General features: G+C 35.2%; 1 protein-coding gene across 1 annotated transcript; it reads right to left on the bottom strand.

The window, feature by feature from the left end:
- Positions 1-378: 378 nt before the first annotated feature.
- RAP1A (RAP1A, member of RAS oncogene family) lies at positions 379-22,150 on the bottom strand. Its single transcript, XM_008571986.1, has 7 exons — positions 22,061-22,150; positions 17,641-17,709; positions 15,475-15,531; positions 11,032-11,172; positions 9,100-9,243; positions 3,891-4,006; positions 379-1,065 (listed from the first exon to the last, which is right to left on the bottom strand). The coding sequence occupies exons 1-6, from the start codon at positions 22,115-22,117 to the stop codon at positions 3,920-3,922; spliced, it is 555 nt and encodes a 184-aa protein (XP_008570208.1). The 5' UTR covers positions 22,118-22,150; the 3' UTR covers positions 379-1,065; positions 3,891-3,919.
- Positions 22,151-24,775: the final 2,625 nt, after the last annotated feature.

Below are 24,775 nucleotides of genomic sequence, written 5' to 3'. Positions count from 1 at the left end.
ATTACAAGCTGTGGAAGATCTGAAATAGTAAAAGTTAAACCCCGATACAGTATTAAACCTATTTTTTTTTACATATAAAAATAATACACAGTGGGATATTTTATTCAATAAGATACAATCTTTAAGATCAAGAGAGAATATACAAAACTATTCTATGCAGTCTGATGTATTTTACTGTATAGTAGGAATAAATATATCTAGGACAGAAAGTGCGAGGTCTGTTCCTAGAGAAATCACCAGTTACTCAGCATAGTTTAAAGCCCAGTGTTCTGCCAAGTGTCCAGGCAGAAAGGAGCTACTGTTGCATTTAAAACAACGTGGTTATTATAAAATAAAGGCCTTAAATCTATAAACAATAACAAAAACACACAAACCAAATGAAAATGTACTAAAATTTAATCATCCATAAAAGCTGTAATTTAATCTGACAGTAAAACACAAGAAGCAATATTAGAGTTGGTTTAGTATATTATATATTTTAGCTTTGAAAGCCATAGAAATCAGTTATCCCAGTTTTTTTTCCTATAAAAGACCCATTTTTCCAAAGCATTATGCACAGTTTTAATTAGAATATAATGACAGATGATATTTCATAATTTTTTAAATATAAAATTAAGTCAATGACTCAAAAAAGTTATCTGCTGCAATGAGTTTGAGGGGAAATTTCATAATCTATCATTACAGATATAAAGTGTAATTGTTGAACTTTTTAGTGCTTGACAGGGAGTAATCATGATAAAAAGGTCAATATGAAATCATCTGATTATAGTAGCAATATCTAACATTTGAAATGCATCCATGCTCTTTTGTATAATCATATTAGAGTCAAGTATATTTATTTTCACATCTGTTATAACTGCTATTGCAAAGGAGAAATACTATTGTCTTATTTTCCAAGAGATATACACAGAGCAATTATTTTTCTCCAGGGAACTTGTGCAAACCAATATAAGATCTAAATTCTTCACATAATATATAAAACAGGAGAAGCCTCTTCAGATTTATTTTTTGAAGTCTGGAATGCTGGCACTTTCCAATTAGGCAACAGTTCTTCATTCCTGTAATCTAGAATATTAAATAGATATAGATATACATATATATGGTTAATAATCTTGATGTCAGAAGATGGTAGATATCCAATAATATAGAAAGAAAATGATTTTGGCAGATTGTTACTAGAGAACTAAATTATACTAAATTAGCTACAGTAAAGGGCTATTTTAAATTCCCTTTAAAAATGAAAATAAAATAAAAATGTTTTTAAAATAATCAAATATAAGAGAGTTCACAGGAAGGGAGTTAATAATTGATCAACTTTAGCTATCCTCAGTTTTATTATACTTAGTGTTTCACATTACATCTGACAGTCCTATTTATAAAGAGGAAAACAGTGATATTTCATTTCTATCCCATTATCACGTTTTTTTTTTAAAAAAGTTCCCATTCCACTCAGGAAATGACACCTGCCTGCATAAACTTTCCAGGGGAAATTCTTTATTCAATCATTTTATAATTATATATTAGGATAACCACTTCTAATACAGGTTAAGGAAAGAGATGATACAGAAAGAGCTGATCCCCATATTCAAGGGCATAAGATTCAAAGTTAATCTTACTGCTCAGTAGAAGACAATTAGGTTAAAGGAAGAATCCCTGATGATGAATTTCTCAGAGTTCTTTAAAAATGAGACGTATAAAAAAGAGATTAACATGTTTTAATACAATTTTGCTCAAAGGCTACAGACTAGATAAGCTGCCCTCAAGGTTCATGTACTCTTCACTAAAAATGTTTATAATTTCCATTTAAATCTACCCTGTATCTCAGTATTTTTAAAAGTACAGAAACAACATGACACTTCAAATCTACAACCACAATAAAATGCACTGCAAAATATTCTGATTGCTAAGTCACCTATTATTTGAATGACTTATTAAGTATATTGTAAGCTGAATTACATATGAGAATTTATGTAACTAGGATGAAAGTTTTATTTCTAGGTCTAGGCCAAGATTTCTCTCTTCTGAGGCAAAACTCACAACACACTGTCACATTGTTGGGTATGTATGAATGCATTTTTAAAATTACAATAGGCCAGGAGATGTCACCTTTCCTTTTAGACATAAGCTAAATAAGACTTTTTCTGAGAATTGGAAATTAAACAAGGGTCAGCCAAAGTAATGGTGTCAATGAGCTAGTCAACTATAAGAGAATTTAAGAACTGGAACTGGAGTTCTCATTTTCTCTACCTTTGCACCCTTATCTAAACAAACACAAATACCAGCAATCTTAACAATAATCACTTTCAGGGAACTAAAGATTTAAAGTTATTAAGTTAGGATTTCACTAAAAGCCTACAGCAACCGTTTGGCCAGAAGCCATCTTTCCTACATCTGAGTACCAGAGACAATACCCATGCCCTTTTCTCCTCTACTGTCCTTTAAAAGAGAGATTCATTCATATATGTAAGGAAGCAAATATTAGTTGATCTGGAGCTCTGGAAGAGGTAATCTACTAAATGGACCCAAGAGACTTAGAAGAGTTAGTGTAACTAACTCTCAAGTGGTAACAATCTACTTTCTTCTAACTGAACCAAGTTTAGCAATATTCATATAATTAGCATCAAATTATATCATAAGTCTACTCCATGAAAATATTCTTTTAGGGCATTATTTATAGAGTTGATGAAGTAGAAATTGTTCGGAGGATTTAAATACATAATCAAAGAAAAACAAATAGTCCCCCAGGGCCTGGTTTCTCATTTGATAGGCAGCTTACATGCTGCCACTAATTTCTCTCCAATGGGTCCACTAATGAAAACTTAAGTGGTACTTAGAGTCAACTACTACTTAGAAGCCTACAGATGAAACATTTATTTGAAAAAAACAAAGCTACATCTGAGAGGAAATGACTACCAAAACTACAATGATATACCATCATATAAAACTGCAATGATATACAATGATATACCATTATACATTCACTGGAATGGCTCAAGTTAAAAAAACTGACAATACCAATTTTGGGGAGGATGTGGAACTCATAAAATGCTGGTGGGTGTGTAAACTGGCACAAACACTTTGAAAAACTTTTTAGCAGTATCTACTAAAGCTGTCAATATGGTATATGATACATCCAGCCATTCCAGTCATAAATATATACCCAAAAGAAATGCAAGCACGTGAGCACAAAGACACATATGAGAATGTGCACAGCTGAATTATTCATACTAACTCTTGAAAAAAAGCCCAAATGCCCATCAATAGCAGAATATATTAATATATTCCTAGTATAGTCATACAATACAAATGAACTACTGCTATATGCAACATGGATAATTCTCAAAAACATATTTTTGAGTAAAAGAAGTCAGACATAAAATAATACATTATATGTTTTTGTTTACATAGAGTTCAAAGAGAGACAAAACTAATCCACAGCATTAGAAAACAGGGAAAAGGTTACATTTGGGGAGAAGTGACCATTGTTAATAGACATGAGTGTGTTCGCTCTGATAATTCACCAAATGTACGCTTATGCCTTTCTGTTTCAGAGGAACCTTTGTTTCACTTCAATACAGTATGAATTTGGGAATCATCTAGGAAGGCACTCTACTCATTTGATCACTATTTTTTGAATACTGATTCTGTAGCAGGCACTGGGGATTCAGTGGCAAGCAAAAGAAATGTGGTCCTTGCCTGTACAGAGCTTAGAATCTCACAGTGAAAGGGAAAATTATCTAACAGATGAATGTATCTACAAGTTATATGTCACATTTACAAGTTATAGAAAGTCAGAAATATCCTAATAGGTGAAATGGAACTAGTTAAAGTTGGGAAAAACACAAAATAAGAGGATGAGAAAGGCATTTGTTCTGCTTTTAGCATCTTACCTGGCTCAGAGCTGCTGCTGACTATGGGTCTAGAGCAGCAGACATGATTTCTTTTTAGGCTTCTTCTTTTCCACTGGTGTTTTTCTATTTATCTGTCTGACCAGGTCATAAAATATCTAAGTAAAAACAAGAAGAAAGTACTTATTCAACCAACTTTTGAGACCTTGTTTCACAAAACAATTTTGGTTTTGTTAAACATTATTCTGCTCTTACACCTGTATTTTGCTGCTTTGTTTCAAAGTCAAATTTCTTAGAAGCCCTGGCTGTCTCTCAGGGTAAAGAAGGACTTACCTATTCATAATGAAGGAAATATACTTGCTCTAAGATATTCAATATCCAATTAATAAAAAAACAAAACCGGTAATAAAAAATAAGACAGTGAAAACTTCAAACTTACAAATGAGTTGCAAGAATAGTACCAAGAACTTCTGTACATTCTTCCCAGATTCACCAATTAGTAACATTTTGCCACTTTTACCTTATCATTTCTCTCCCTCTCTAAACACACACACATATTTTCTAAACCATTTAAGAGTAGTTTGTATACCACAGGTCCCTTAACAGTTGGGTGTGTATTTCCTAAGAACAAGAACACTCTCTTACATTAACCACACCATTGTTATACGTGACTTTGTATTATCTACAGAGCAAGTTCCGATTTTGTCAATTGTCCCAATAATGTCCTTTATAGTAACTTTCCCCTCCAGGGACAGGATCCATCCAAGATCACACATTGCATTTTATTTTCTGTCACTTTAATCTTTTTTGAAATCTGGAACAGTTTCTTGGCCTTTGTCTTTCAGGACACTGTCATTTTTGAAAAGTAAAGGCTAGTAATGTTACAGATTACCTCAGCTTGGGTTTGTCTGATGTTTCCTCATTATTAGATTCATGTTATACACTTTTGGCTGGAATAGGACAACAGAAATATTGTGACCCTCTGAAGGTATCACCTGCAGAGCCACATGATTTTTGTTTGCCTCTTTTTGGTGATGTTGACTTTGCTTAAAGTAAACAATATAAAAAGTCCACTAATTCTTGATTTAAAATGACAATATCTATCAATAAATCTTTTGGATCCATTTTTGAATGAAAAGTGCAAAGTATCAAAGACAAAAATACACATTTCACAAAAGCAGATTATTTTAATTCTGGTATGTTTATATATATAATTTTATAGTGCTGGGTATGCCAACGTGTTGAAACATGAAATAAATCAGCTGAATTTCGTTCTTTACCATGAAATGCAAACACACATTTACTAATGACCTGAAATAAAAACAAATACCATAAAGCCCCCTACTGTTAACTCACATGGAATAAAGAATGCTTTGCAGAAATGAATAAAAAAATGTACTGACTTTAAGGGGCATTATATAAGCAACTGGCAAAATCTGTATACCAAACATGGACTGTGTTGATGTCAATTTTCCTGATTTTAATAATTGTGTTGTGGTTATATAAGGAAAGTTTTTGATCTGACGATACACATACTAAAATATTTAGGATAAAGGGTTGTGATTTCTGCAAACATATGGCAAAACGTTAATAACTAGTGAATCTGGATGAGGGGTAAAGGAGAAATTCTTTTTCCTGTTCTTACATCTTTTGAGTAAATTTTGAAAGTAAAATATTTTAAAATTATTGGTTACATTTCTTTAAGATGGTACACAATTGTATTTCTTTCAAATGGTAAACAATTATCCATTTACTTATTTTAAATGATCCAAAGATTACAAGACTAAATCAACTGTTAAAAATACATAAACAAATACTGAGAGATTTATCCAAAAGTTACAAAAGTGACTCATTTATATTCTTTTCTTTCTGCTCCATCCTCTTCCCTCCCATCTTCAAACCATTTAACTCCCCATTATCTTATTTCTAAGAAAAGTTTGAAAGCAGAATTTATGAACAAAATGGTAGTTTGTGTTTCACAACTTCGAAGTCCGAGTTATTTCAAAACTCTGAAGCTTTTAAGAACTTAATGTGCATAAACCATGAATGAAGTCTCATTAGTTCCCTATGCTCAATGCATAAGCTATAATATGAAAAATAATAAAAAGGTAAACTAAAACAGTAAGTTAACCAAAATCATATGTAGTTTCTGTTTCAGTTTCTTCATGCTACCCAGTTTCCGGCTTCTGGTACTATATAGAACGGTAACTGATTTTCGTAGTATTATTCTAAATTATTTCTTTGGAAAACATTGCCTACCTCACAGCAGCAGATGGTTCAGTGATGAGGGCAAGTTCGAACTATAATATTTGGTTAGAAATGCTGAAAGTCCCCAGCCTAGGTTCTTCCTCATCTCTCTGAACTATAGAAAAATCTAAAGGGAACACAGAATAGAGTTTCTCAATCCCTCTCCCATTCCTAAATTGGGATGTCTTGATTCCAATTATTATTTCAGCCTCAGCAAAGAACAATTAATTCTTGATTAAGACTGACGTGATTCTGGTATAGCTATATAGTACTTTTAGAACATAGCACGAGTGATGTAAATAAGAGCTTAAAACAACGTCAGAGAATTAGAGGGCTTTTTAGCCAAGCAGTATGTCCTTGCATGCTTTCATATTTGAGGCCAAGAGTTGAATCTTCTGAAAGTATTATCTATCTCTATGCATTAGGAAATCACACAAACATTTACAAGGCATAGGCTGTCTGAGTAACTATTAACTATCAAAGGAATCTTGTAGCTGCATTATCAGGCTATAAAGAGAGAAACATTAAAAAAAACCCCTCAAATTATACTCTCAAGAATTCCTAGCATGAAGTTTGCACATTTTCAAAAAAGTAAAGATTCTTAAGATGGCTAACGCTTTTCATTTTGCTTTATTGTTTTTCTATGTTTGTTTTATAAACTGTCATGTCAAGGGTTGACTTTAACAAGACTGCTGTGAAAAAGTAGCTCTGCTGCATTGGAAACTTCAACCCAGAGGAGTACGAGTGGTGCACAGGTTCCCACAAGCATGTAATGCTAAAACATGAGGGAGGAACAGTTCCTCTCCACTGGCTACGGCTCCTAAAGGGAGAGGTCCTACATGCTGGACTTTGGCCCAACTCTGCCCAACCAAGCCTGATGAATTTGGTGAGTGGGTACCTGTGAGAGTGAGGACAGGGACAGCAAGGAACCAGATCTCTAAGGCCAACCATCCTGCAGATGGTGTTCTCACACCACTGTTCCACTAGCCAAGCATATTCACCAATCCTAACATGTTCTTGATCAAAGTTAGCATTTTTTTAATTTAAGAAAAGTAAGATTGTACTAAAAATTAAAATTTTATCATTAGCCACATTTTTCAAAATAGCCTCAAGGAAACTGTAATTCCACAACAGAAAAAGTTGAAGCTAGAAGCATATCATATTTCCTTCTATCTACTTGTCAGTGAATAAGTAATAATTGTTGTTGAAGACCTTAGCAGAACTTGTTGCCCCACTAAGATGTAAATTTCCTTAGGGCAAGAACAGTGTCTATCTGGATGACCGTCACCTGAGTGGCTAACACAGTGCCAGGCACATAGTAGATATTCAATAAATATTTGCTGGAAAAAAAAATTGGGGGCTGGTTGGTTAGCTCAGATGGTTAGAGCACAACCTTGTAACACCAAGGTCACAGGTTCGGATCTCCAAACTGGCTAGTTGCCAAAAAATAAAATGAATTTGAGAATTTCTTATTTTTATGTAATTGTTAAAGATGGTTTAACCTAAAAAAGCAAGCTTTGGCATTTTTGATTATTTGTAAAACACAGGATTTGTAGCATGCTTAATTTTTTCTGCCAGGTACTCAAAGTAATTTATTTGGTATGTGTTTATGTGTTCACTCATGTTTATAATGTATGTATGTGTCTGTGTGTGTGTGTGTGTGTGTGTGTGTGTATGGGTGTGTGTGTGTATGTACTGATTGATTGGTGGCTGGCCAGTACAGGGATCTGAACCCTCCTTGACCTTGGTGTTATAACAACATGCTCTAACCAACTGAGCTAACAGGCCAGCCCAATTTGGTCATCCTAAAAGTCACATAAAAGTCTACAAGCATAACACTAGTCAAGGAAAAGTAACCTACAGAACCACAGGCCACAGAGAAAGAGCAAGCAAAAACAAGGGACTCTGATAACCTGACCTAATCTTACTCTCATCTATGTTTTTTGTCTTTTTGTTTAAAAAAAGATGACCGGTAAGCGGATCTTAACCCTTGACTTGGTGGTGTTAGCACCACACTCTCCCCATAGTGAGCTGACCAGCCATCCCTATATAGGGATCTGAACTCATGGCCTTGGTGTTAACAGCACCATACTCTCCCAAGTGAGACATGGGCCAGCCCCTCTCACCTATGTTTTAAGTGATCTGAATTCTGACTGATTACCTGTGATGCTACAAGGGGAAGGGGAAGGCAAGGAGAAGGAAAAGAGAAGGAAAGAAGCCTTCTGTTTTTAAAAAGGCTTATGGCAAAGTTAGCAAAAGCATTCAATTTTTGCTTGATAGGTGGTAGGGGCAGTTGGAAATTGCACTAATTTTTTAGGGGCCCTGCAAACTACTGGCCCTTTACACCCAGGCATGCAGCTTACTTGCTAAGCATTCCCATCCACAGCTATGGTCTCAAGATAGTAGAGTGCTTAATGCAGGCACAAATAAAGCCTTGTGCATCTTGTATTTCAGGCCCAAGGGACTGAGTAAATTCCAATTACATGTCCATACTCACAGAGATTCTTCACTTTGAGTCATGTACCAAAGGTGAGGCAAGACTCAGAACACCAAATTCTGTGATATCCATGAAGGTAACATCTTTCTGTGTAACATAAGCTCATTACCATAACTATTTTGATTTTTGTATTTTCCAACTTGACATTACAACTTATTCATACACATCTGGATAGAAAACTGTTACAATACAAGGGTGATATGACAATTTTCACACACCCCTTTGTGGCATATCATTTAGAGGATTAGCAGGACTTAATACATATGCTTTAATTTTAATCTCCTCTTTGACAATAAGGTAAATTTAAGTGTCTTCATTACAGCCATCAAAGTGATCTTATACAAGCTAAGGAATATGGATTCTAGGAATTACTTGGTGTTTTCTATAAGGTGATAGAATCAATATAGGTTAAAAGAACAAAAAAATGTCTTAAAAACTTTTAGCTGTTAACTTAAAGCAAGGAAACTAAAAAGGCACTTGTTTGTGCTGCCTAGCACTGTGGGTTACCTCATTAACGTTGATCTTTGACTTTGCAGAAGATTCTAAAAAGGCACAGTTACACCACTGTCTAGCTAAATTCTGGCCCTGTTCTTTGCCTACTACTCGCTCATCTTCCAGGTCACATTTATTGCCAACCAAGATCATTGGAACCTGTGGGAAGGAAAAAACAAAATGAGCTATAACATTTTCATTACTTAGCCTTTTTTTTATAAATAAGCAACTACCTGTCACCAACTAAAATGTATTAGTTAGGACTGTAAGCTTCACCAAGTGCTAACAAAAGGTATATATATGTTGGGGGGAAGAAGGTGAAACAAGAGGGAAGAGACAAAAAAAAAAAAGAAAAAGAAATGGAAGAGATGCTACATTCATAAGCTAAATTATTTTAAGAACATAATCCCAAAGTTCTCATGTGGACTACTATGAATAGCTGAATTCCAAGAGGAAAAAATCTGAAGGAAAAGGAATCTTCCGCAATACTAAGAATGAACTCATTGGGCCTGACTAGTTTAAGTGCTTCATCTCAGTAGTCCAACAAATGCCAAAAACAGTGGCAAGACCAATATAGTAATAGGTTCTACTTCTACGTCTGACACCTAGACCCAAATACCTGTTTAAGTGAGATGTTAAGGAGGACTAAAAATAAAAATAAAGCCACAAAGCAACAATGTTTTCCATTTTTCTCCATACCGCAGATGCTTGGCTACATACATTCACAACTTCCTACTTCTAGTAAAACAAATAGCTAACAAACTGCATTAACTTCCTTAGTCAGAAGGTGTCATTTGTTTGTGACACTTTACAAAAGGAGAAATTTAAGGGACGTGGTGAACCTTCTACCTAAAACAGGCTATTATCATGAGTTAGATTAAACACACTAGGCACCTACAAACTCCATCCTTTTTAGTTTATTACACGGGATAAAGAGATTAACGTTACCAGAGCGCAGTGATTTGCACATAATTGCCTATGAAAACAGAACTCTCTTGGATAAATTAGTCATGAGAAGGAAGAAAACTACTCGTAAGGTTATGGTTGGTCGTGAGTCATATGGTGTACATGCCCCTGCCTATAATATTACTCAAGGTTACGGTCCTGGACAGATGTATACGCTCCCATTAAAACTTGGAACACACAGAAACAGAATGAAAGGTACAACTAAAAGTTTATATCCCAATTTATGCAAATGAAAAGAAACTCTCCATAGCTCAAAACCAAGGTAAATGTCTAAAATACACATTTTGTTTTTACAAAAAGAAATGAAAAAACACATACACGACAACTAAAACAATGTTATTCATCAAATAAGATGAGATTTCTAAAACAAAATTAAATTTTAAAAAATCCAGTTAATCAAAATCTCTAATATAATTCAAAGGAAAAAACTGTATTAAGTAAAAACTCTATCAACAGAATTTTAGAAATTGGAACATACCATTATGGTTCTTTTTTTTCCTTTCTCTCTCTCTCTCTCTCTCTCTCTCTCTCTCTTTTTTTTTAACAGCTGGCCAGTATGGGGTTCAGAACGCTTGACCCTCGTGTTATCAGCACCACGCTCTACCGAGTGACCTAACATGCCAGCCCTCAAATTGGTTCTTAATGTTCTTTGAACACTGTTTCTGATCTATCACCTTTCAAAGCTCAACTCCAGTCCCACTTCTTCTATTAAGTATTCTTTGTCTCCTCTTCTTTCTCTACTCTTTTTACTCTCACAGCACAATGAGCCTTTTATCACATATGATATGTCCTCATTTTCTGAACATCTCAGCATATAATTTGTAGGTTAATTTTGAAAGCTTTATATATTTTTGGTCATAGGGATTCTTTTAGGCATGTGGTAGATACCTTCTAAATCCTCTACTGATGGAGAATAAACAACACTTTTTCATTTAGCCACAGAGAAATGGCAGTATGTTTTATAGAGAAAAAAATACTTACGTCTTCTGTGTCCTTAACCCGTAAAATCTGTTCTCTCAGGTCTTGTAAGTCGTTAAACGTGGACTGAGCTGTAATAGAATATACTAGTGCAAACCCTTGGCCGTTCTTCATATACAAATCCCTCATTGCTGTAAATTGCTCCTATAATAAAAAATATGCAATTATAAATATATAAATTTCTCGATCATATATTAGAACAATTTAAAACAGAATCATCACAAGTGAGCTACTCCATTTTTTATTACATGCTATCATGACAGAAAACATAAGACATAATGCATAGTTTCTAGAAACTCTGAGGTGAATGCTCCTGTGTTCCCCACTTAAAGTGACTAGATACAATGACAATGAACTACAGAATTAGAAGGAATTCTTGACCACCTTAATTAGCTTTTGTGTAATTTAGAAGAATGGTACAATTCTTTTTTATATACAGATCCTAATCAATTTTGATCTTAGTTTTGTTTGGAAATTTATGACACAACTGCTGCCCGAGTTGAAACAATCTGAGGTATAAACTGAACTATGACTTAATCATCTGGGACAAACAGTCTCAATATCTCTACTGGCAGATTTCATCATCTTGACAATCAATAGACTTAATTCTGTTTTAACTTTAAGCCCATTCTTTCTTATCTGGTAATAGTCATTATGTATAACTATAAATATTAATACAAGACAGAATCTTACAAAAAAATTTTGGGATTTTTATATATAGTATTAAGAAAGCACATATGGTAGAATATTCAAAATGTACCCATCTTGGGTCTTTACACATTGTGGAACTTTGCACCTTTGGATACATTAAACATAAAATAAGGCCTAAATCCACAAGATTTCCTAAGATTTTTACTGCCATGGCTTCCTGGCTCCCATCATCCCTACTTCTATTCTGTCTGCTACATCTAAATGTTCTCGTTGCTTCAACCCTGGCTGATGCATTCATTTTGTATGCTATCACTCAATCACTTCCCTAGCATCAAATTTTCGTCTCCAGTGTGTCACAGGAATATGGCTGGGCTTACTATGCTGCTGATAGTACACTGAGAAGGATGTAAAAACCGGGGTTTTCCCAGGTTTTTCACTTATAAACTTTGTATATTCCAGGATGGCACCATTATGGTAACCAATTAAGTTTTGCCACTGTCCAAATGCTTAATTATATAATAAATGAATAATTTACAATATAAGTGTTACAAATACCAGCAGTACTATTCCTATCATGTTCTCTTGAGATCATGTTCTCTCCTACTTATTAAATCAAAAAAATAAACATGTGGGGAAACCATGGTCTGAAAATTCATTTTAAGACTAGCCCTTACAGAGCTGCCACGGTTGTTGTTACTTCCTATTGAGAATGCCAACCTCCTTCTTAAGGACATTCTACAATATTCATCTACTCAACAAATATCCACTGAAGGCCCTCTATGTGCCAAGACAGCACTAGGGATATGTTGGTGAATATGAGAGGCAAAATCTCTGCCCTGAAAGAGTATACATGGAGACAAAAATAAAATATTCCAGATGGTAACAAATGTTACAGAGAAAAAGCAGGGGATGGGGGACAGGGAATTTCTTTTGAGGGTGGGAATGGAAGGTTATTTAAAAGACTGTGACCAGGGAAAGCTTCAAGGTAATACCTGAGTAAGGATCTGAAGGTGATGAGAGTAAAAGTTCTATGGAAATGTGGAGGAAGAGTATCCCAGGCTAAGGAAACAGCAATTGCAAAAGTCCTGAGGGGAAATATGTCCAGAGCATATGAGAAGCTGTAAGGAGGCTGGATTCGCTGAAACACTGTTAACTAGTGGGTGAGTATAGGAGGTGGAGACAGAGTGGGAACTGAGAGGAAGATGATTATCATTTGGACCTTACAGGCAAATGTAAAGACTTGGACTTTTACTCTGAGTTGAATGCATAATTTAAGCTGAGGAGGACATGATCTGAATTATATTTTAACAGGATTACTGTGGTTGCTGTGTTGAGAATAGTCTGAAGGGGGTCAAGGACAGAAGCAGGGAGACCAGTGTTGAGGTTATTGAAATAATCCAGGTGACAGATGACAATTGTTTAGGCCAAGGTAGTGTCATTAGATTCTAATGGTGATGGTCAAGTTCTGGATAAATTTTGAAGGTAAAACCAACAGAATTTGCTGAGAGTTTGGATGTAGAATTTAACAAAAGAGACACAACAATGACTCCAAGGTTTTAGGCATAATCAACTAAAAGGGTACTATTTACTGAGATGGGAAAGACTGTGGAAAGACTCAGGTCAGGGAAGGGATATCAGGAGTTCCGTTTGGACATGTTATGTTTGAGATGCTTATTAGATGTATAAGAGGAGATACTGAAGAGGCAGTTAGATATTGGAATCTGAAGTTCAGGAAAGAACCTGGGGACGGAGTTATAAATTTAGTATTTACTGGTATATAAATTATACTTAAAACTATGCTACTAAAGACGATCTCCAAAGCAGTGTTGTTAGAAAAGAGAAATCCAAGTATTGAACCCTGAGGCCCTCCAATATTAAGAGGCTGTGGAGATAAAAAGGAATTAGAAAAGGAGACTTAGGAGTAACGAATGACACAGGGAAAAAAACCAATCAAGTGTTTTTCAAATGAATGGGTTTTATAGTGGAGGATGGTAATAAAGTGAGTCAAAGGTTGCTGAAAGGAGTTGAGGATATATGGAAGGGAATGATTATGAATGGCAGACCATAACCCTGATGCTATGTGCAGAGGGCACTGAGGATATAAGGGATAATAAAAAGATGTAAGCATAACCAGACTGCAAGTTCCAATGAAGCTGAAGGATACTAAAGGAAGTGAGATGGAAGAACAAGAGGTAGTGAGTGCAGAATGGGATACTTAAAAATGAGATTAGGGAAGTGTTACAGTTATTGGTAATCACACAGTCTAGGGTAACACTATGGTATGAATGGCTGAAGTAGGACGGAGATCAAGAAACTGACAAGTCTCGGTACTGGCTCACCTATAACATCTGTACAGATTCTATTTGGAGAGTAAAACCACCAAGAATTCTGACTGAAGCTGTATGGGAGAGAGTGAGCAAAAATCTTCAAGGAGTAAGGAGTGATCTGGGACAAGAATAATGAGCATCAGCTATTTTCCAAGCTTTATGCAAGGCACTGGAGACACAGAAAAGCAAACAGACAATTATAATACAGTGTGTTGAGTGCTAGGATGGGAGGTGTACAGTATTTGAGAGCACAAAGGAAAGATCTCTGCTGTAGGGAAGAACTTCCTTAGAAGAAGAACTTCCAAGAAGAAGAAGAAAGAATGCCCTCACACTGTGGATGTGATGAAAAGAAGTAGAAGGTATTCCGTTTAGCTACTAGAGTTTCTGAGAACAAAGGGAAATTTTGCTAATTCAGAAAGTAAGAAAATGCCAGGGAGCAAAAGGAGGGTGATCTCTTGACTTGGCTGATACAAGAAAGATGTAGTTTCAGTGATCCATAGATTCTTATTGAAATCAAGATCTATTTTTCCAGGAAAGAGTGGAAAAATACAGTATAATTAGTACCATAATTGTTCCAGTCTGCTTATATGTTTATTTTTTAACAAAATGAAACATTCTTATTATTTGTAAAATTATAGTGGAAAAGGTTGTGATGAATTTTAGACAACTTGTAATATTTAAGGATACTATCCATTTTAAAGCTGGGAATTGCCTAATGGGTAGTCTATGTGTTTGAAGAAAAAGAAGGAAAAGGAAAAGTGCTTAATGTATGTATTTCGTGTGGCATTACAACTGGAAATCATCAGTAATTAATTTTTTAAAATTATAAAGGTGATGATATTAATGAAGGCAATAAGAATAAGAGCACATATATGAATTCCATACCATTAATGGGCATTGTGACAAGTGATTTATAATCATTATCTCATTTGATCCTTATAAGTACCCTATAATATACTAATGTCACTATACTCATTCAAAGGTGAGAGAAATGAGACTCAAACTAAGCCTAAAGATTTTTACCTTCAGAAAACATGTATCTATCACCAGCCCCCTCAGTTGTTAAAATGCTAGGAAAAGGAAAAATGATTTTTATAAAAATAAATGACTATCATGCCAAAAGACAAAGTCTTTAAAACCATGGAAATACACATCTTAACCAAAATTCTGAACTTAAAATAACTTTTCCTTTTTAAAAGCACTTTTAAAAAAATCCTTACCTCAATACAGGGAGAAGAAACCCAATATGCAGATTCTTCAGGTGAAGTCAATACACAATTTAATCATGATATGTGGGCATTTGTGTGTATGCAACAGCTTATTTCATACACATAAGAAAATTTAAGAAGCCTTACATTCAGAGAATTTGTTCTTAATCAGAATGATTACTTTTACTCAGAAGAATTACTCAGACGACAAAACCTGCTCACAAATTAAAATCTATCAGAAAAAGAGAAAACATCCTTACTGTCCCTGCTGTATCCAGGATTTCCAGCATACACTGTTGGCAATCTACTTCAACTTGCTGTGAGGGCAAAAAAAAAAAAAAAAGAAAGAAAGAATGAAAAAGTAACATCAAAATGTCATTCTGTTTTCCTCCCATCTTTTCACTAAAAATACTTATTAACAACCAACTACAAAGACTTTCTCTAGCAGTTTGCTGTATTGGCTGGGAGCAAACTAGGTATCACAATAAAGAACAAGGGTCCCAAGCTCATTCTATTAATATTATAGAAGCCAGGATGGTTAATGTTGAGTTTAGGTATCTTCTGACCACTGTAATGATTCTTCAGAGAAAACAAATTACAAAAATAGTAAATGGCTCAAAATGCACACAAGATTTAAGGATAGAGAAAATCTTGCCAATTTACCACTTTCAAACTGTTAAAATTAATGCACAAAATTTAATACATAGGAAAATTTGAATTTAAGACATAAAAGGAACACAGAAGTGCTAAAATAGTACTGAGCTCACACCGTCCTCAAGACTTTAAGAAAAAGGCATTTTCTTTAGAAAAGCTCTGTGTAAAAGGTGAAATTTTATACACTGAATTCCATTTTCCCACTGTCTTATAAAAGAAGGTTGGCCTAAAGAAAGTGTCAACTATTGACTGTGTGAAAAACTTTTAATAAAGAAAGGATTAAGAAAAGTTAGTCCTTCAAGTACAGATCTTGCTTTGTAGTTAAAGCTTTAACTAGCAACTTATTTTGGGAACATTTCAGTAAAGCAACACTGTCTTCTAAAAATAAATGTATTTACCTAAGGACTATTTTAAACTCTGCTTGTGTCAGGTCAGGGATTGATGAGGAGCACTACTGGCAGTGCCACAAACTCATCATCCCACCACATATGGGACAAGTATGGTAACCTGCAAAATCTGTAACTGGGCATGTCAATGATTTAATGAATTTGCTCAATGTATCTAGAGCACAATTTTGTTTCCAATTTGAAGAGAGTGAAATTGCTCTGCCAGTACTACTTGAGGAACTTAATTCAACACAAATTACTGGCCTGTTAAAGGCAAATTCTAAAAACATCTAACAAAACAATCCTTTCCTATTTGTTGAAAGGTAGGTTTAATCTTTTGGGGGAGGTTTGGGAGTGGGGATGGATATCCTTGGCTACCAGTCTTTCATAACACTGTCTTTTTCTCCCCTAATATATTTGGGAAATAAAATCATGAAAATTTCCCACAATTCTAACTAGTCTTACAATTAAATAAAATGTTATTTTTTGTTAAGACCAACTATCTAATTTTTTTCTTTTATTCTTTAGAGCAGTTTTACATTCACAGCAAAATCGAAAGGAAGATAACAGAGATGGGCCGACCCCGTGGCTCACTCGGGAGAGTGTGGCGCTGGGAGTGCAGCAGCGCTCCCCCCGCGGGTTCGGATCCTATATAGGGATGGCCGGTGTGCTCACTGGCTGAGCGTGGTGTGGGCAACACCAAGCCAAGGGCTGGGATCCCCTTACCGGTCACACACACAAAAAAAAGATAACAGAGATTTCCCATATACCCCCGACCCCCAAAGATGCATTCCCCCGCTATCAATCACTTGCACTAGAATGGTACATTTGTTACAACTGATGAAACTACACTGACACATCATTATCACCAAGAGTTCACAGTGTGCATCAGGGTTGGCTTTGGTACTATACATTCTATGGGTTTTAACAAATGTATAACATGTATCCTCATTATAGTATCAAACAGAATCTAACTAATTTTTTTGTAGTCTAAAGGTAAAATATTTTTAAAGTTTAACTAAACAAATATCAAAACTTTTAATCACTGGATAACTTGAAGCATAAAAGTGATCTTAATTTTTGTTAACAAAAAGAGTGGTTGAAAATATACCTACTATTTATAAGCAGTTTTTTTCTACATTAAAAAATTCCCCACCAGGAAAATGTATGAATTAAAGAACAAATAACCAATCAGTAACAACATGGAGCTCTCTATACCTAAGTAGTATTCTATAAGAAGTATTTTGTCTAGGTGAAACCTTTAAAAACAGATACAGAACATCTGTATCATTTTCAAAACTATTTTTAAAAAGCAATGCCATGCATCAAGTTTTAAAGTCATAAGGAACTACTTGTAAGCATGCATATACAAGTTTCACATTTTACCTTTCTGTAGGAATCTTCTATCGTTGGGTCATATTTTTCAACAAAAATTCCCTGAACAAACTGAACTGTCTGGGGAAGAAAAAAAAAAGAAAGGAGGAAAACAAAAGTTAACGATTTAAAAGAAAAATCAAACTCCTTTGAATGTTGCTTAACCTTACAAAGTTGTACAAATTAAATGAAATTATGTGAAAATTCTGAGTAAATACATTAAAGTATCATTATTATTTTTCAGTATAAGGAAGCATCTATAACTAAGAGTACATTTACCACAAAAAGGAAGTGGTCCTGTCAAAAATTGTCATCAATATTGCTACTGATAATACACTGATAATTACTATAGTAAGTTTTAAAATACGAAAAGGATACAAATAATGTAAATTCTAATTTATTAAAATATGAAAAATTATTAGTATTTAAACTCCTATTACCCCTTTGTGTACCCATAGTAACTTTTATCTCATGACTTCAAAGGAGAGAGACAAAGACAAAATTTTAAAAAGTCTTACTAATTGTGTGGGAAAGATAAGAGGAAATTAAAATTTACTGAATGCCTACTATGTTCCAGGCACTGAGCTAGTCACTTCTAATTTATAATCACATACAAATTTCATAATCTCCATAAAAGCAGTTATTTTTCCCTTTGCCAGTTGAGATTCAAACAAACATCTTACTGATTCCAAAGCCTTACTTACACTTTCCATTGGAAAAGACTGCCTACGCATCTGTTTCAGATATTATCCACTTTTATCTCAAAAATATCCTAAGCACATACTAGAAACCACATATTTTGTCATTCAGCAAATGAAATGAAGTACAGAAGGTTTTGAGATATTTCCTAGATAGCTCTTAAACTGGGTCTGATACATTATTGCCTAAAAGCAATGGTAAGAATGTAAACTGAGGTCATTTACACTTAAATTACTCAGAAGAATATTTTATATACTATTTAACTTGAGCCAAACAGATTAACTTGAATATAATAAACTTCAAACTTCTTTCTCCTACTAAGCTCCTATTATTCAAAGGAAATTCAGGATATAATCATGCCAAAAACTCTAATCATCATTTTTATCAAAGATTTAATCACCTCATTTTCTTAGTACAACATATAACTTATATATGAAAAAGTCTAATATGGCTTCCTAACATGCTTTAGACTTGAGCAGAGGTTCTCAAAATATGGTCCACGGAAGAGGCTCCCTGAGGTCAAACTATCTTCCTAATAGTACTAAGATGTACTTACTTTCTCTCACAAGTTTACAGTGGAGTTTTCCAGAGTATAGAACATGTGTCATTGCAAAAGATTCATGCAGAAGCAGGCATGAGAACCCAAGTGACTTCTATCAGCCAGACATTAATGAGACTTGCAAAAATGAAAAAAAATCCCACACTTCTCACTCCTTTCTTACTAAAATTAACCTTCCATAACTCCTCTGAATCCTATGTTCTCTCTCAACTCTCAAAGACATCTCATCCATTCGTATAGAGTTTAATTTTATTCCTTTGGATTTCATGCTGGATCCCCTCCTTGCTTCTTCTCCTGTATCATTTTCCTCTCCACTACTATCTACAATCATAAAACAAAAACAAAACCTCCCTTAACCACATGAAGCCTCCAGTTTCTGCTCCTTTCCCTGTTGTCTCTCATAGTGAAACTTCTTCACCTGTCTACATAGTTGTTCCACTTGCTCAGCTCTCATTTACTTTTCAACCCACCCCAGTAAGGTTATGGGACCATCGTCTGACTGAAGCTGCTTCTTACCATGTCCAACTACCTCCATGTTCTTAGATCATCTTTTGTCTCTCTTTTATTTGACTTCTAAGCAGTCAAATAAAGATATATTCTTCTATGCTGGATTCTCCAATTCCATCTACTCTCTAAAGGTTGAGAGGTATTCATAGCTCAGTCCTGGGCTCTTCTCTTTCTAGTCTCCCCCTAGGCAACCTCACTCGCTCCTAGGATTTTTTAAAAATTATTTATTTTCAAAAAGGTAATTCATGGACATAGGACCAAATTCAAAATGCACAAAAGGCTATGCAGTGGAAACTAAGCCTATGTACTGTAGAAGATTAATAAAACAAATGTACTTCACAGGGCCTGGTTTTCCAAAGCCTTGTAGTTTCAAATATTGACCTTGCAAAGGATAGGAAATTTTCCCCAGGCTATTGAGTCTCTGTTGCAAGATAAGAATTGTAACACAGCAAGGTTGCTGGCTCAAAGACAGACAAGTTACTAATTGATATGTAAAGGTACTAAAAAGCTGCTAGAGGGAAAAGGAATGTTTGCTAAATCAAGCCTTCCTTAGTGGATCACTTAATTGCCTAACAGAATGTCATCTGACTTGTTTTTTACTGAATGTTACCAGCTTCTATTGTAAAACTTGTAAAACTGTACTTAGCAAAACCCCACCTATGTCGCTTCCTGTAACTTCTTGGTCTAGAGAATAAATGCAGGAAGAGAACCCCAATTCGTGGTTAATTTCCCAAATGGAAGAAATGCCTCGCAACTGAGGAAGTTTCTGGGATATTAACCCCCTTCTGGGGCATCTCACTGCTCAAAAGAGATGGGCTTTGAGTAATCTTTGGCGACTCTGTCACCCAGGGGAAAAAATCTGTGACAAATCCATGGGAGGCAAAGCAACAATGTACCACCCTTATTCCCAGCTAAGCCCACTCTCAAGGAACTGATATAATCAGTAGCTTATTTAACCTTGTAGAGACAGTCTATGTATTTTACAATTATCTCCCCTTAACACCCCACCTTTTTCTTTTTTTTTATAAAATACTACTGGTAGGCTACACTGTTTGGTACCTTTTTTTTCCTCTCTAAATAATACACCTTGGATATCATTACATATCAGTGTATGTACAGCTGTTGCATTCTTTTTAATGGTTGTATAGTATCTTACTCCAAATATGTATTAAAAATTACTTAACTAGCCCCCTACTTGCATTCAGGTTGTTTCCAAACTCTTGTCACTGTACAGAATGTTGCAATGGATATCCTTGACCATGTTATTTTGCACGTGTGAACGTAAGTGTGAGATAAATTTCCAGAAACAGAATTGATGAATTAAAAGTTGTACGCATTTAAAATGACATATATTCTCAAATGTTCTCCACAGAGGTACTAATTTACACTCCTAAAAGTAATATAATTCTCACAAAATTAAATACCATTGATAAACTGATGGCAACCAAAATCTTATCACAGGCCTCTCTTTTAAGCTCTTACTGTGAAGATCCATTTGTTCATTTGATGCACTTACTTGAACATCTCACAAACATAAAATTTGACATGACTCTGATTTTTCACTCACCATTCATTCTCCAGTGTTTCCCTTCTCTTTCTATACATCCATAAAATTAGGAGCTGAACTAGAAACTTGGGAGTCATACTTAACAGTTTCTTCTCTCCTAGTCCCCATATCAACCTAGCACTAAGTTATATTGTTCTGCCACCTACTTAATCCTCAAACCACTGCCTCTCTTCTTCAATGCCATGGCCTTAAACTAAGCTTCCATAAATAAGCTTCTGTACTGCATTAACTCCCAATTTGTCTCCCACATCCACTCTGCCTCTCTTCCAAATTACTCTACACAGAGCAAAGTGTTCTCTTTAAAACATATATCCAATTCTGTGGCTTCTCACTGTTATTAGGAATAAGTTCCAAGCTCTCATATGGTCTTTAAGTCATGATCTGGCCCCCTGCCTACCTCTTACCTCATTTCCTTCCATTTTCCTCCCTGTTCCCTCCTGCCCCAGCTATACTGACCTTTTTCTCAATTGTTCAAATGCTAACTTAGGTCCACCAGTCATAGACTCTCTCTTAACAATCTATATTTTTCTTTCAGAGTTATCTCTCTCACAATTATAATCCAGTAGTTCCTTAACTGTGTATATACTACATCTCCTCCACTATAATATAAGCTCCACGAGAGACTGTGACTGTTTTAGTTCACTGTTGTGACCCCAGAGTCTGACATTGTAGAATCTCAATAATTATTTGCGGAATGAATACACGTATACAAAGAAACAACCTTTATTCCACATAAGTGTGGGGTAGAGGCAAGGGAGGAGTTATTCCACTAGGATCTGCAATAATCAGCTTCTCCCACGGGAATGTAAATTCCTTAAAAATGGGAATAGTTTTATTCCTTTGTGGATCACGAACACTAGTGTTTGACATATAAGTTGGCCAACAAATATTTGGTAAATGAAAGGATAAATGTGCCACCATTATAAAACTGCACATCTGTGGTTACTGAATGATTCTCTGTCCCTTGTGGGCCAGATAACAGGTACATGAAAAATAATGCCACTTTTTCTCTTTAGTGACTAGAAGTCTGAAAGCAGGCAAATATCAAAGTTCATCTTGTACTGTACTAATTAGTTGTTATAGTTAGGTGACTAACTTACCAGAGCAGACTTCCCCACGCCTCCTGAACCAAGGACCACTAGCTTGTACTCACGCATGATGTGGTCTGTTTAAATACTGACAATCTGAAACACAAAAATAAAAATTCAAAGACTGACATTGCTAAGAATAGCCTAAGAATGTACTACTATTTCATCAAATATGGAATTGATAAAGACTGAATTGTGTCCCCCAAGTTTTATGTATTATAAGCTTAATCCCTACTGTAACTGTTGAGGGTGGAAAATCCTATTATGGTAATTGAAAGGTGGGGCCTTGAAGAGGTGATTAAGTTGATCGTTTAATTGTGGTCATGACATGGTTCTAAGGGCTTTAAAAGAAAGCCCAGGAGGAATTCTCTCTCTGCTGTGCTATTTTCACAACGTAATACGCTGTAATGCTTAAATCACTACCGAGGAAGACCTTCGCCAGATGTGTTCCCTGGACTTTGTACTTCCAGCCTCAAACAATGTAAACAATAAATTGTGTTTTCTTACAAATCACCTAGTTTCAGGTATTTTATTATAAGCAACAGAAATGGACTAATGCAGGGATTTTATTTATTTTGTTTCGGTGGTTATTTTTTTGGTTTTGTTTTTTCCCCTTAAGACTATCAAGGGGACAATAGAGGCTACAAAGCAAAAACTATAGGACTATTGCCAGATATTTCTATTCACTGAAAATCCTCTTCAATTACGTATTAATCATTAGCCTATTCATGTTACTTCTAAAAGTGATCAGAAAACAAGATCATTAAAACCAACAGTTGTCTTATAGCTATAATCATGAACCCAATTTAGACAACCTATGTACTTTTTTTTTTTTTTCCTGACACATGAACTTTTGGGGGATGCATTCAACCCACAGCATTCTCTCCCTGGCTCCCAAAATTCATGTCCTTCCACATGTAAACACATTCATTCCATCCCTATAGCCCCAAAGTCTTAAAGTTGTCCCAGGACTAACTTGACAGTCCAAACATCCAAACCTACGTAGTTTTTTGAAACGTTCACTCATGAGTTTTAATATAATGTATATGCTATTTTATTTGCTTAAAAAATCATATAGTAATTCTATACTATTTTGTTCTTTATTGTACTATAGCTGAACAACGTAAAATGTCACCTTGAAAATTATTAGGATGTGAATAGGAGATCAGATGAAACAAATTTTACAGGCAGGTAGGCATTAGTAATATACTCCATAAGGCTCAAATTGCTAGAAAAAATAAAAGGAAGATAAGCTTAAAAAGAAAAATCTTTGGGACAACCCTGTGGCTCACTCGGGAGAGTGCGGCACTGGGAGCGCAGCAGCCCTCCCGCCGCGGGTTCGGATCCTATATAGGGATGGCTGGTGCGCTCACTGGCTGAGTGCGGTGCGGGCGACACCAAGCCAAGGGTTGCAATCCCCTTACTGGTCACAAAAACAACAACAACAAAAAAAAAAGAAAAATCTTTATGGTTATCCTAAAAGGTAAAAAGACAGAAAATAATTTCCAAAGGCCATGACGGAATAACTAGGAACAAACTTCATCCCACAGTAAACAGCTAGAACACTAGAAAAAAAATATGAAACTGTTTTAAGACGTTAAACAATAAGCAGGATAGGACTGTGATTTCTGAGAGACAGGAAAGAAAAAAAGTGAAAACTACAACTGCCCTTGCTTTCTGCAGGGAGGCACTTTATAGACTGTGGTGCAAAAAGAACTCAAGCACAGCTTGGAAATATACCAGAGGAGAGGGAGTTATGCATAGAAAGTTCCAGAAATCTGCACAATGATCCACTCAAGTCTGTGGCCAAGCCAGGCAATACAGGTTGAAACTCAATGGGGTTAAGGCAAAGAATAAGAATAAATGGAGATCTATAAGCTGAACAATTTCCAGAGTTCATATGGTACTGGGAAATATGCTTCTAACTAGAAAAAGTCTTCCTTGTTGAAAAATCAGAAATTCACTAGAAATCTCAAGATTCACACCTTCCTAGCAGAGCTAAACAAGCTCTAGAGTAAATGATACACTGATGCTTCCTAACAAACCTTAAAAACAAACCTCAAAAGGATGGCATTGATCCACATGTAACTCAACTGCCTGTCAAAATAAAGTCCAAAATTCTCTAAAAGAAGCAGAAAAAAAAATTCCACCACTCAATAATATAAAATTAACAATGACCAGCATCTAATAAGAAATTAATAGACAGGCAAAGAAGAAAGAAAATGTTACCTGAAACCAGGGTGAAATGAATCTATTGAAATCACCAGAGATGAGAGGATGGAATTAGCCAATGAGGACTCTAAAACTGCAAATTATAAATATGCTGAAGGATTTAAAGAAAAAACATAACGAGGAGGGAAAAGGGCAGATATAAGAAAAAGAGCCAAAAAGAACTTCTAGTATTCAAAAACAATATCTGAAATGAAAATATCACTGGATGGGATTAGCAGTATATTAAATACTGCAGAAGGAAAGTTCAGAGGATCAGAAAAGACAGCAACAGAAAGTGCCCAAATTGAAACATGGTAAAAAGGTGATGAGGATGAGTGCAAGGGAAAGAGAGGGAAGGAAGAGAGGAGGGAGGGAAGAAAGAAGCAAGGATAGCAGGGTGGGTAGGAGGAAAAAGAAGAAAAGAAGAAAAATAAAAAGAGGAAGAACTGCAGGACAATATCAAGTTGCCAATCAGACTAATATAATGTGCAACTGGAATGGGGTAGAGGTGGTAGT

The sequence above is a fragment of the Galeopterus variegatus genome, unplaced genomic scaffold (genome assembly GCF_000696425.1).
Source record: "Galeopterus variegatus unplaced genomic scaffold, G_variegatus-3.0.2 Scaffold45, whole genome shotgun sequence".
NCBI classification, from domain to species: Eukaryota; Metazoa; Chordata; class Mammalia; order Dermoptera; family Cynocephalidae; genus Galeopterus; species Galeopterus variegatus.
Note: the sequence above shows the minus strand (reverse complement) of the source record. Positions and strands in the feature narration are given on the sequence as shown.